Source organism: Jaculus jaculus, chromosome 1 (assembly GCF_020740685.1).
Source record: "Jaculus jaculus isolate mJacJac1 chromosome 1, mJacJac1.mat.Y.cur, whole genome shotgun sequence".
Taxonomy (NCBI): domain Eukaryota; kingdom Metazoa; phylum Chordata; class Mammalia; order Rodentia; family Dipodidae; genus Jaculus; species Jaculus jaculus.
Genome location: NC_059102.1, coordinates 170,085,983 through 170,099,950, shown reverse-complemented (window position 1 = coordinate 170,099,950; position 13,968 = coordinate 170,085,983). Strand labels below are relative to the sequence as shown.

At 39.7% G+C, this 13,968-nt stretch overlaps 1 protein-coding gene across 4 annotated transcripts in view; it reads left to right on the top strand.

Moving 5' to 3' along the window:
- Window positions 1-934: 934 nt before the first annotated feature.
- Window positions 935-13,968, top strand: part of Zfp91 (ZFP91 zinc finger protein, atypical E3 ubiquitin ligase) — a 42,848-nt gene continuing 29,814 nt past the window's right edge. For all 4 annotated transcript variants that reach the window (XM_045155739.1, XM_045155730.1, XM_004667707.2 and 1 more), the window contains exons 1-2: window positions 935-1,318; window positions 4,955-4,983. In XM_045155739.1, coding sequence (XP_045011674.1) covers window positions 969-1,318; window positions 4,955-4,983 — 379 coding nt within the window. In that variant the 5' untranslated portion in view covers window positions 935-968. The remainder of the gene's footprint in view (window positions 1,319-4,954; window positions 4,984-13,968) is intronic.

Below are 13,968 nucleotides of genomic sequence, written 5' to 3'. Positions count from 1 at the left end.
TCAGTCAAACACTCCCGGTCTCTGGTTTCCTTTTTGTTTTTTATTTCCTTGAAATACGATCTAACAGGACTTCAACTCCCAGAATGCACTTGAATAGGTTATACGCATGCGCCAAGAGGCGGCCCCTCTTTGCCCCATAACCCCTCCTCTGTTCTACTGCCGCCATTTTTTCAGGGACTTCATCCAGCGTCGGACCAAGCTTTTTTTTTTTTTTCTTAAAGGAGAAGCGACAGCTTAAAACTCTTCCCCCTTCTCCCCACAAGCCTTGGCGACGCTGGGGACAGAGACAGAAAGAGAGAGAGAGACAGACACCAAAGACAGGAAAGTGGAGTCGGGATGGAAGCAGAGTAACGCCCAAGCTACTTATTTGGCGTAAGGGAGGACAGAAGGAGCCCTGGTGGCCACTACCATTCCTTAGGGAGGCGGGTGCGCGCGCAGCCGCTACGGGGCGTGCGCAAGGCCGGGAAAGGTGCGCGTTCTCCCCACCGCCTCTGCCCCTTCCGCTGCCCGCAGCACGCGTTGAACTGCACAGGGCTGGAGGGAAAGGAAGGTCACTTTAGGACTGTCGCGAGACGGGCGGTTTAACGGTGGGAACGGGTGCGCGGGGAAGGAAACCTCGCGCGCTCCGTGGTAGCCGGTTCCTGATTGGTCGTAGCGAGGGGTGGAGGAGGAAACCCAGGGCGTCGCTGCGTGCGAGTCCTCGCGGGCGGGGCGGGGCGTGCAGGCGACCCTCCCCCGATTGGCCCGCAGTGTGTGGATGCACGGCGCGTGCGCGCGCGGCCGGCTGTAGGGCCCTTGAGTGGCAGGGGGCGGGGGTGGGGGGGCCTCGGAGCGGGCGGGCGGGCGGAGGGAGGGGGAGGAGAGCCCGGCGCTTCGGGAGGCGAGGGGGCGGGGGGAGCTGCGTCGCGGCCGCCGCCGCCTCCGCCTCCGCCGCCTGGGACGAGGGGGTGGGGGACGGACGAGCCCCGATGCCGGGGGAGACGGAAGAGCGGAGATCCCCGGAGCAGCAGGACCAGGAAGGGGGAGAGGCGGCGGCGGCGGCAGCGGCAGCCAAGGCGGCCCCCGAAGAAGCGTTACAACGGTCTGTGGGGCCGGCGGCAGCGGCGGCGCCCGCGGGGACCACGAGCAGCCGCGTGCTGAGGGGAGGTCGGGACCGAGGCCGGGCCGCCGCCGCCGCTGTGTCCCGCCGGAGGAAGGCGGAGTATCCCCGTCGGCGGAGGAGCAGTCCGGGCGCCAGGCCTTCGGACGCGCCCGGATCGCAGTCCCAGGCCACGAAGGCCCCGTCTCCAGTTCAGGGCAAGAAGAGTCCGCGACTCCAGTGAGTAACGCAGTCTTTGAGGCGTTGGGGAAAGACCCCCCCTCGGTCCGCACGCCACCCTCCCGGCTGCCGTAGCGCCCTCTCCACGTGACACCCGCCCGCTCTGCCCCCTGCCGGCTCCGCACGCCCCGAGTCTCGGCTGGGAAAGCCGCTTCCCCGAAGTCACCCTGGCGGGGCACCCCTTAACGCCGACCCCCTTGCCCGCTGCCCGGCCGGTGCTTACGCGGGCTGGCTGGCATCGGCCTCCCCTTTGTCAGCCTGTGACTTCCCCTCGGCGGCAGCCCGGCGTTACATCACATCCCCGTTAGGAAATCCACCGCGCGATCCCAGCCTTCCAGAATGGTTTCCCCTCCTGCCGTTAGTTAGCCCCAGAGCCAGTAACCCTCACTTGTTTACTTAGCTTTTCTCTCTCAGATCTCCACATTCTTAATTAATTTTTTTCAGCGTCACACCCAGGGTCAGAGTAAGAACGTGGATCTGCCAATTTTAAGTATATTTTCGTAACTTAGGTCTAAGTTTTTTTTTCTTTACTAAATAATGTATTTGTTTTTTCTTTAACATTTAACGTAGGAACAATTATCTACAGCAACAGAGGAACCATGAACAGGAGCAGAAGTATTTTAAGTTGTTTATTGAAATATGTTAGGGGTACTATTAACGTTTCTGAGTTTATAAGTTAGAGTTATATCAGCTATTGAATTCACAATTGAAAGTTTTATGTCATTTGACGTAAAAATGGAGAAAAGTTAAGAGCAAGGAAAATTGAAGGGGAAAGGGTCCCTCCAGGAGAAGTAATACCAAGCTTTCAGTTACACTGGACCCTGTACATTTTTTAAAGCATAAGACAAATCTGTTTCAAAATTAAATGTTTAACAAAATTCAGAAAATTTATGAACTACAGATCTGTGGACAATAGTTAGAAATATTTAAACTGAAATGGGAGTTGGAAGAGCTGTAGAGTTCATGCTCAAAATTTTAAGTTTTAAGTTTGAAAAGATGCATGACCTCTATCAATTGGATTTATATAGTGTCTGTATCGCAAATTACATGGGGGAGGTAATCCTTAGGACACGAATCAGTGTGCATTAAATACATCATGTTTTTGAGAATTAAGATAATAGAAAATATTTATGAAGAAGAATAAGTTTTTACGTGAATTATGTTCAAGAGAAGGCATAAAGTTAAATGTTACCATCATAAAATAAAACTTACATGATTAATAGTCTCTTACATCAAACTTGGACAAAGTTTATATGTCCATATTATTTAAGAATGGGGGGGAGGCTGTGGAGAGATGGCTTAGTGGTTAAGACATTTGGCCTGCAAAGACAGAGAACCCAGGTTCGGTTCCCCAGAACCCACGTAAGCTAGATGAACAAGGTGTTGCATGTACCTGGAGTTCGTTTCCAGCATCTGGAGCCCCTGGTGTGCTCTTTTTCTATCTGCCTCTTACCTTTCTCTCCCTCCCTCCATGTCAAATAAATTAAGAAAACAATTAGGCCCATCATTTGTTATATTTTAGCTAATAAATTACATGATTAGGATTCTCATTTCAAGCATGTAACATCTTACAAGAAGCATGTGATAGCGGTGGTACAACACATTGCTTTCTGCTCATGAAAACTGAAGTCATCATATTAAGATTTGGTTAAAATGCAAAATGCCTTATTTTCATTCTGTTGAGTTGTGCTGGATATCTTGTATACTTCAGATTTTAGAACTTTATTTCAAAAATTACTTATTTGTAGGGCTGGAGAGATGGCTTAGCGGTTAAGCGCTTACCTGTGAAGCCTTAGGACATTGGTTTGAGGCTCCATTCCCCAGGACCCACGTAAGCCAGATGCACAAGGTAGACATGTATCTGGAATTCATTTGCAGTGGCTGGAGACCCTGGTGTGCCCATTCTCTTCTCTATCTGCTTCTTTCTGTCTGTGTCTATCTCAAATAAGTAAATAAAAATAAAAAAAAAGAATTTTTAAAAATACCTATTTGCAAGCAGAGACAGAAGGAAGAGAGAGTGAGTATGGCTGTACCCAAGGCCTCTTGCCCATGCAAACAAACTCTGGGCACTTGTACCACTTTTGTGTATCTGGCTTTACATGGGTACTAGGGAATTGAACCTGGGCCTGCTGCCGTTGCAAGCAAATTCTTTTAGCCACTGAGCCATCTCCCCAGCCCCAGCCTTTAGAACTGTAAATAGATAATTTTGAAACAGAAATGTGGTTAGCTGTTATGAATAGCCATGTTAGCCAAAATGGGTCTGTATTTGGAGGTCTTGAGATTCAGATGATTAACATGAAGAAAAATGTTTTATTTAGTATCTGGCATATGGATTTCATGTACTGATTGTTTTTTCTAAAAGTGAAATGGCAATGTATGTGTAAATGAAGCATTACATATAGTGAGAATGATGGGGTGATACTCTGAATTAAAAAAAAAATTACTCCCAAAATTTTTGTTTTTAGAATGCTTTAGTAGAACACAGCTGGATTCTAGGATAATCAATATTGTACTAGAAATGTGAAAACGTTTCAGAAATATTGGCGATACCTAGTAGTTATTTTTTCGGTATTCATTTACTGAAGTTGTGTGATTTACAGTTATTTTGTGTTCATTGGGAAACTTGTGACATAATTTCAAGTAAGATTACTGTAATACCAAGCTTTAAAAAATGTGAAACAAAAATGATAGCTATTGTTTCATAAAGGGTCATTAATTGCATTATGTTTACTTGTACCAAAAAAAAAGTTTATACTGAAGGGGATACTACTGGTGTTTTTATGACAGAAACCCAAAACCAACTTACTTTTGAATTTGGGTTACATGAAGCTTATGCTACCTTCTAGTTACATATGGTGGAAATTGTCTCCGATTAAAGGCTTGGGAATCCTTTTTTAATCTGTAGGCAACTCTTTATGATTTTGCTGTTGCTTTTTTAATCTGCAGGCAACTCTTTATGATTTTACTGTTGCTATCAAATATGTAAAGTACAAATTACATTTATTTGGAAGGTCCTGGCTAAGAAATTTTACCTGTTAAGAAATTTTGATTAAATATTAATGGACAATTCTGGGGTCTTTTAAGGTGCATTAAAATCTTAATAGGAAAAAATGTTGAATAGGGCAAATGTATAATGAAATGCTATTATTGATTACCTCGATGGACCAGTTACCGAGATTTTGCTACTCCTGTCTCCCTATAAGTGCTTAAGTACATCTTAAGCTTGTGTCATCTCATTCCTAATTATTGCACAACTGTAAAGTTAAAGCATTCCTTTCCACTTAATGGAATAAATTAGTATTGTTTTCCTAGTATTGTTTTGTAATCAAACACAAACCACTTTGAATATTCTGCTTGTGCTGTTAATTATGGTAGCCACATATGGGCATTATTTAAGTTTACATTAATCAAAATTAAAAATTCAGTTGCTCAGTTAACACCAGCTATTTTTAAGGGCCGAGTAGCCACGTGTGACTTAATGCAGGACAGTACAGGTATAGACTTGTTTTCTCCACTGCTGAAAGCAGCAGTGTTGTAGGTAAACTATATCATTCTAGATTTGAACCTATAACAACAATATTTGTTTCTTAAGAAAATACACAAAATTACTTAACATTTGACTCTTATCTTTTTCAGATGCATAGAAAAAATAACGACTGATAAAGGTAAGTCTTACCTCTCTTGTATGTAGATTACACTGGTTATGTGGTGACTGATAGAAAGTATAAGAAGCTGAGCCAGGCCATCCTGAATCATTCTCAAGGCACTTCTGTCCAAAAAGCAGGACTAAAGGGTTTGGATTCCATTTAGTCAGCAGCAAACAGATTGGATAGTAGATCTTTGTGTTAACTCAGAAACTCAATAATGGGCTATCGCTTCATGGCAATTCTAGTTTTTAAAGGCCTTAGTTCTTTCTTTTAAAGAAGAAATGTGAAGAAGGAAGATGTATAATACAGAGTGAAGTATGGCAAACTTTGATACTGATGAAAACTCAGTGCAATTGTAATTTGAAGATGTGGAAAGAGTTCTAAGTTTTCAGCTTGGTGAATAATTAAGAAGTCATGAGGTCTTTCTATTTGTAGTTTTCAAAAGCAAGCCAAATACGTGTATTGAATGTAGTTTTCTAGTTATCTGCATTATAAAAAGGTGCAACTGTTCTTTTTTTTTTTTTTGAGAACTTCTTAAGACTTTATTCTGGTTTTTTTTTTTTTGGAGTGGGCTATTAAAATTGTCCCCTGCAGCCCATCCTGTTGTGCCAGTTGCTTATTTATTATATTTTTCTTTTTCTGGCCTTTGGCCATGGTCTTGATGCTAAATTCAAGTATATATCACCCACCTTAAAATCAGACCAGATATATTACTAATCATACTTGTTGTTTATGCTACTGACCCAGTCCAAACATAGCTACTTTGAAACCCTTGGAGTCTTAGTTGCTAGATTTAACTAGAGAACTTTTAAGATCCAGTTGCAATAAATTGGAGGTGGGATCCCAGTGTGTTGCTCAGGATCTCTTCAGAATTCTTCTGCCTCAAAAGTAATTGTTATTACAGGAATGTGCCACTACACTCTATCTGTGTAACTTCTTAAGTGAAAGTAGCCCCACCTTTTTTTATGGTTTATCGAGGTAGGATCTCACCCTAGCCCAGACTGACCTGGAATTGACTATGTAGTCTCAAGGAGGCCTTGTAAACTCACAGTAATCCTATCTGCCTGGCGTGTGCTGGGATTAAATGTGTGTGCTATTACACCTGGCTTGTTCTCTTCTTAAAAATGCTTTGGAACTAAGTTAGATTTGAAGCTTGGGTTTTATGCTATTGAAAGCAAGTATAATTAGAAACTAGTATCTCAAGTTGCTTTGTAAATAGGTGTTTAAATTCATTTCTTCTTTCTCTGATTTTTTGACTCTAAAGTTATCACAATAACCAAATGGAAGTATTTAACACTACTTGTTTGAGTAAAGAGCTCTTCATGATTATCTTGTTGTAGCTGTTGCTGCTACTTATTATGTCTACAAAGTAAGAAGGTCTTGTGTACTTATTCAGAGGTAACACTAGTAGCTCTAGTAGTTCTGATTAAGACAAACAAAACCCTTCTACCAGAGCTGGAACTATGTGTGAGTATCTTAATTTGGAAGTGTTGGTATGGTATGTAGTAGTGAAGTTATGGGAGATTAAATTCATTCTGGGTAACTTATCAAGAAATTACCCTGTGATGGGAGTATTCATGCTCAGTCTCCTGAGTTTCAGCCGAAGTACTCAGTGCACACCATTTTGAGTAGACTTTGTTATGTTCTAGTGGTGTGACTGTTTTATTATTGAAATGTTTCTGTGATTTTTTTTTTTTTTACTCTTCGTGACAGTCACAGTTATATTCTCTCCCAGAGATGATAATAAGAACCTTTACCTTTTAGCATGTAAATACTATTGGCACACAAAGCAACTTTGCTATCATTTTAAATTACTAAACTGCAAAATGCTGTGTTCATTTTTCAAACTGAAAAAATAAGCAGCAGTAGGTCATGCTTCTGCTACATTTATCTGCTCCCGATACGCTTTTAAAATAGTATTTATTAAATTCCTTCAACAAGTAATTGCTGAATGTCTGCCTTACTGGCACTATTCCTACACACTGGGTGGTACTGCTAAGTATATGAAACTAATCAAAATCTTATAAAATGTGCAGTATTGGGGCTGAGGAGGGAATAAGAAGGCAAGGGAGGACCTCCTTGAGAAGGTGATACTTAAGCTCTGAAACCCCACACGGAATTAAGAAGGGAAAAGGACTAAAACTTGAAAGCTTAGATACTTCTGTCAGGAGATATTCCTTTCCACGTAGTTTTCTAGGATGACAACAGACAGCCGTGAATTACATGCTCAGTTCTTTTTTAACTTGGCTTTATCATCTCATTAAGTTTTGAACTCACTGCACTCATACCAAAAGGATTGTTTATCTAAATATAATTTATTAGTATTTCCTACATTACTTTTAACATTAATTTCTTTGACTTTTCTTCCAACTAGACGTTATGAAGCTAAATGGTTTTTCCCCCTTTCGGGTTCTTAGTAATGAATATGAATGAAATGAAAAATGAATAATAAAACTTGTGCTGCATCAAGTTAAAAGAAGATATGTATCACCTTAGCACTTACTAGAATATGTATGTTTCAGGTGTTTCTTGGAATAATAATACTAGTGGCCAAGTTAATCAACATGAGTTATAGAATTTCAAGGCTTCTCAGGAACCTATTTTGAGTAATATGTAAATGTATATTAATCACCCAGTTTATTTTAAGAGCTATCTTTGAAGAATTTCTCATAAAAGTAAACTTAAAAAATTTTTATTTTTTTATTTTTTATTTGAGAGTGACAGACAGAGGGAGGAGGAGATAGAGAGAGAGAGAAAATGGGCGCGCCAGAGCCTCCAACCTCTGCAAACAATTCCAGACGTGTGTGCCCCCTTGTGCATCTGGCTAACTTGGGTCCTGGGGAATCAAGCCTCGAACCAGGGTCCTTAGGCTTCACAGGCAAGCGCTTAACTGCTAAGCCATCTCTCCAGCCCTAAAGTAAACTTACTGATAACCACCATACATAATACACAATGTAGGCTGTTCATAATCTCCTCCTAGCACCCTTCTTTGCCCCCTTTCTAAGCCCCTTCTTTCCAACTAGTCCCTTTCCTGTTGTTGCTTTTCCCTCCCTTTGGTGTTCATATTATGTAGGTCTTTTAGTATTGACCACCTGGTGAGGTCATGAATATCAGGGCCTCTTTTTGTCTGGAAGACAGCATTCTAGTGCACTCCTCCCCATCCTTTGGCTCTTATCTCTCCTCAGTCTCCAACTGTGTGCTAGAGATGTCTCACTTGGTGTTGACATCCCACTGTCACTTCCCAGCACTTCTTGTGAGTTTTGAGTCTCCCAGGTGGTCACTGCCACCTGAAAAGAGAAGCTTCTCTAGCCAGAAGTGAGAGTAGCATTGGCGGTTTGGTGGGCATAATATATCCATTTGGCCAGACAACAGTAATACACACCCCCCCCCCAAACTAGGGCTTATGGCTTTCTCAGCTGTAGGCTTTTGATTAGGTTTTCAGTATCAGACAAATTCCCTCCAGTAGTGTGGGCCCTAAATCAAATAAGAGCATTTGATTTCCCCCATAACAGACATACCACCATTGCACCAATTGGTGCAGTTTGTTCGCTGGTCAGCACTAAAGTTTGCATTTTAATGCTGGTTAATAACTGTTGATGACTTTTCTCTCCCAACAGACTGCATAGTTCTTTCTAGCACTATGACAACTAGCCAATAGGGAGGAGGTTGCCAGTTCAGTTCCACCTTGATTTCTCCATGATCTGCAGCCCAAACATGTTCTGTCTTCAGCAGTAGGTCTTACCATCCAGTTCTGGGCAACCAACAGTTTTGGCAATAGCCTATATTGTCATAAAACTAAACATTAAGGGCAGTATACTTTGCAATGCTTAATGTGTCAAAGCTTTATTGTATTAAACTTTGGAACGCATCTTTTTTTTTTTTTTTTTCAAAATTGTTTCACTGTTTGAAATTGTCCTTGTGAAAAGTAGTCATGCTTTGTAAAGATTTCTTTAGGGCTATCATATGGATTATTAATTAGATGTTGAGAGCTGAGCTGTAATTGTTACATTATATATATAGTTTGTTGTAATTAGCACAATGTCTGGAATTATTACAGAACTAGTAGCTTGATTTGTTTCATTTTGGTCTCCTCTCTCAGGATCAGTTATGCCTCTCTCTAGTTCTTGAAATTTAGAATCAGTTTATTTTTAATCATTTCCATAACTTCAGTTTCAATAGAATGCTTCACTTTTACTGACTAAGAATGCACTTAATTTATTTTTCCTTATCAGTTCTTGTATCACAAATTTTTATTTCTCTTGTCAGCTTGAAACATCATTCAGACCTCGACTATTTCTGCCTTCCTTTACAGATGCATCTCATTTCCAGACTCTTATCTAAATCCATAGTCCCCATGCCAGTGAAGAAATCTAACCCTTACCATTTTCTTACAGTTTGCTTTTATGTACAAAGGAGTATGTGAAGTATACTCAGACTACACTGTCTTCACAGTTCTTTCTTGGAAGATTTTGAATCCCTTGCTAGTGACATGGCTTTCCTAATAAAAGGAAGTTCTTTGGTTTTGAATATGAAAGAGCTGTGGAAAGCAAGTCTTCACACAAGCAAGGGTATATATAAGTCTGATTCCAATTCACAGGTGTGCCATTAGGATTTGGCTGAGACTTTTTCTTCAAATAATAAATGATACTCTTCTAAAGTCAGCTTAAATTTAAAAGTATACTCTTCTTCAGGTATCTCTTACTATTGTTATTACAGGATTAATATGTCAGAATGGACTTTGTTAATTAGGTGCAGAAAACAAATTGAACCTAATGACAGCAGTGAACCGAGTAGTTGGATTCCAGAAACTCAGGTTTCTGACTTGTAAATGCTCAAGTCTTAATGCTCTGATAATACGTTAGGTAAATGTTTAATTTTCCTTTTTTGCTAGCCCTTGATGTTAACAACTTGTGTTGTTTCTTTCAGTGCAAGAGTGACCTGAGGCATCTTGAACCTTGTTGGGGATGGTATACATACTGCAACCTAGTTTTCTATTTGAGAATTACATACCTCCCATAGTTGTTCTCTTCTAATTTCCTAAAAATAAAGACGCACCTAAGAGAGGATTTTGATACAATTAGGCAAATGAGCCTTCTGTCCCACACATACAAGAAAATAATCATTATAAAAGTTCCATTGTAATTCAACTTTCTATAAAGACTATCCCCAACAGTTATCTTTGATTTGGTCTGCATAGTAATTATTTCACATTTACATACCTTTTCCTGACAAAAATAATTTGAGTTATAGCAGAATGCCCTGATAGAATAAACATAAAAGGGTGGCATCAGTAAGAATCCAGACTTTCTGTGAAAGAACTATCTTTAAGGGCCTAACATCCTCATACTAACCTGATCCAAGTGCCAAGAACCTCTCACAAATGAACTACTTAATAGAAAGATCCTTGATGTTTTTAAGTTCTACAAGACTCATCCTCCTCTGTGAATTAAAACAAATCTCTAGGCTGAGGTACACTTTAGTGTATGTAAGTGAAGGCAATTCTGGGAGTGCAAAGGTCTGCCTGTTTGATAAAAGCCTGGCTGGCTTCTTTGATTATAAACTACCAACTTGTAACCTACTTGTTTATTTGCTGATCCTGCCATCTATTGCAGTAACAAAATCAAAACTTTTGTGGGCTTAAGTGTAACGTTTTATTATTTCTTAGTTGCATTGTTTATACTACTCATTGGTCTTTCAGCTCAGACTTTCTGTCCTGGAGATGTTAGGATAGTGTTCCAAAATGCTGAATGCACTAGCCTAAAGTCATCTTGAAATTATTCCATGGGATATAAGATACAAAAAAAAAAAAAAATGTTTTTCTGTGTTTTATCATCAAAAAATGGAATATTGAAATTACAGAATTAAAGAACAGTGCATCTAAATAAGCATGAAATACTGTAAACAACACTGGGGGAAGGATGGTTTTTGCTTTTCTTTTTGTTTGTTTGATTTCTTTCTTTTTGGGGGGGGGAGATGATACTGGGAAAATTGTATAGCTACATGCAGAATAGTGAAAATAGAACCCTAGTCTCTGAGCCATGAAAATTAACTCAGAAAGACTTGAAGACATTTTAAATATAAGACCAGAAACCTTAAAACAGTGTTTGAAAGATAAAGGACAAAAGAATGGACAAAAACTCCAAAAGCACAGGAAACAAGCAAAAATGAGATTCGAGTAGTTAAAGGTATTTGCTTCCAAAGCTTGACATCTGGGTTTCATTCCTCAGTACCAAGGTAAAGCCAGCAGCTACACAAAGTTCATTTGCAATAGTAGGAGGCCTGGCTCATTTATATTCTCCATAAGTTAAATTTTGTTTTTCGAGGTAGGATCACACTCTAGCCAGGGCTGACCTGGAATACACTATGTAGTCTCAGGGTGCCCTTGAACTCATGGTGATCCTCTGCCTCCTGAGTGCTGGGATTAAAGGCATGTGCCACCACACCCAATAAATTATTTTTAAAAAGGATTTAAACTGTAAAGGTTCTGCCAAGCCTACAGGATGGGAAGAATGTGTCCTTGTCACTCATCTGGCAATTGATATCTAGAAAGAATGAAAAAAAAAATCAAAGCCACAAAAGCAGACAATCTTAGTAGGTCCTTCTCTAAATTCAGATGGCCATCATATACATTACAAATTGATATCATAAGCCACTAGGAAAATGCAGCTCAATACTACAATATTAAGAATAAAAACAGTCCAGAGAGTTGAGTATATTTGGGTGAATATTGTTATCTAAGAAAGCCCTTATGATGTTTTTTCTTTACAGATAACTGTGTTGAGTGCATTCTTCACCCTTTAATTAAACTTTCAATTAAATTTAAAAAAAGAATAAAAACAGTATGGTTGTGTGTACCTATAATCACAGTATTTGAGAGACTGAAACAGGATTGGTGTATATCCAAAGGAAATACAATGTATATCAGAGACACTTGCATTTTCATATTCATTATGCTATTCTCATTAGCCAAGAAATGAAAACAAATGTGTCTGTGGAGTGTTGGATTGGATAAAGAAATGTGTCATACACAATGGAACATATACCATTTAATCCCAAAGATTTGCGACAACATGGATGGTAATGGTCAAACTTCCTCCACAAGGTACTGAATGTACAGAATCACCGTATGTAGGAAATAAGTACTGTGTCTGATATTGGGAGTTATGTCATAGTTGAGTGAGGAGCTACATAAGAGCAAGAGGAAGTGAAAAATGATTCAGATGAATTAAAACGTTAGAAAGCAAGCTGGGTGTGGTGATGCATGCCTTTAATCCCAGCACTTGGGAGGCAGAGGTGGGAGGATCACCATAAATTCAAGGTTCCCCTAAGACTATATGTACAGTCAGTTCCAGGTCAGCCTGAGCTAGAGTGAGACCCCACCTCAAAAAAACCAAAAATACGGGCTAGAAAGCAATCCTTGTAAGTCAGAGCTGAAGACTACACAAACATTTATGGGTAGTTGCATATCCACAGGTTTTAATACATTTTCTTACATTGGAGAGTCTATGATTGACACCCATTTGAAAAAAAAAATGACCTAGACACTTTTGTTTCTAATATCTTCTCTCGTAAAAGCCAGGGATCACTGGAGAGATGGCTAATTTTGGAACTGTTGTAGAAAATAGTAAGGTGAGCCTGGAATATTATGTAGTCCCTTAATACATTTAAGTGCTGGAACACTAGGCAAGGAAAACCTAATTAACCTAAATTAAATACTGGAATCCATGGTGATACCAGTGAAAGCATGAATATAGGAGAGAATCCAAGCTTATGTGGGTGCTTCACAGGTGGGATGGAGGTCCCCATACTGAGTTTACATAGTTTCCAAAGATTAGTTACAGAAACAAGCAAAACAGTAATCATACAGTAGAGAACCCTGACAGATATTGGCCCCACCAATGACCAAGATTTTCAAGTGACAAGGCATGCTGAGTGTGTTCCTTCATATCTTAGGAAATAATGTAGTGGGAATTATGCTTCTTGTTCTTTCTCACAAAAGTTTAATTGTGATAAAAATGTAAAGGGACATTTCATCTAAACATGATTCTACCAAAGTTTTTAAGGTCTTTAAAAACAAGGCAAGTCTTTAAGAACTTAATTTCCAGGAAAAACAACCTAAGAAGCTATGAGGACTACATGTAATGTGGAGTCGGAGAAAGATTTAAGTAACAAAACCAATAGTACTGATAAAATAGTCAAGAAATGGAAACCATCTAAGTATGTTCTCTGGTTTGGACATTCTGCAGACTCCTGTGTTTTAACATTGCTCAATACAGCTGTTTGGGATATTGTGAATCCTTTAGGAAACGGGTGGGGCCTGCCTGGAGGAAGTGTGTAACTGGGGAATGGGAAGGATTTATGGTTAGGTGTGTAGGTTACAGTTACTGTAGTAGTAAGAAGTTCTGGAGTGCTCTTGCCCTGTAGCAGGGTGAATAGATTACCACTACATGACTGTATTCAAAGAACTAGAAGTGTTTGTGGAGTATTCTTACCATAAAGATAAAGATGTTTGAGGGGATAACATTTAACCTGACTTGAAAATACAGCGTAAACATGAATTGAAGCATCACATTGTGGTGGTTTTCATTAATCCATGCATTTTTATGTTTTCTACATGCCACTTTAAAATTTAAAACAAGAATAAAATGGTCAATTTATCAGTAAAAGTATATGGAATGTTCAGAGATAGGCAGAAGATTTGAAAAACCTCTCCATAGAAGGATAAAACATTGTGGAATGAAACTCAAGATCTAAGTAAATGGTGCAAGGCATCTAATGAGTTTGAAATCTAATTTCTAAAGTGCCATTTTCTCACAATTTATAAGCGCAGTGTAATTCTAGTTATAATACCAGAATGGTCTGATTTTGACTGTGGAAGGGTCTTGTGAAGGAACCTCTAAGATTTTATAAACTTTACTTTGAAAACCATTAACTTAGACCTTAACCCACTCCTTTTAAAAAGAGATGGGGTTGGGGTGCTCTAGTGATGGCTTAGCAGTTAAA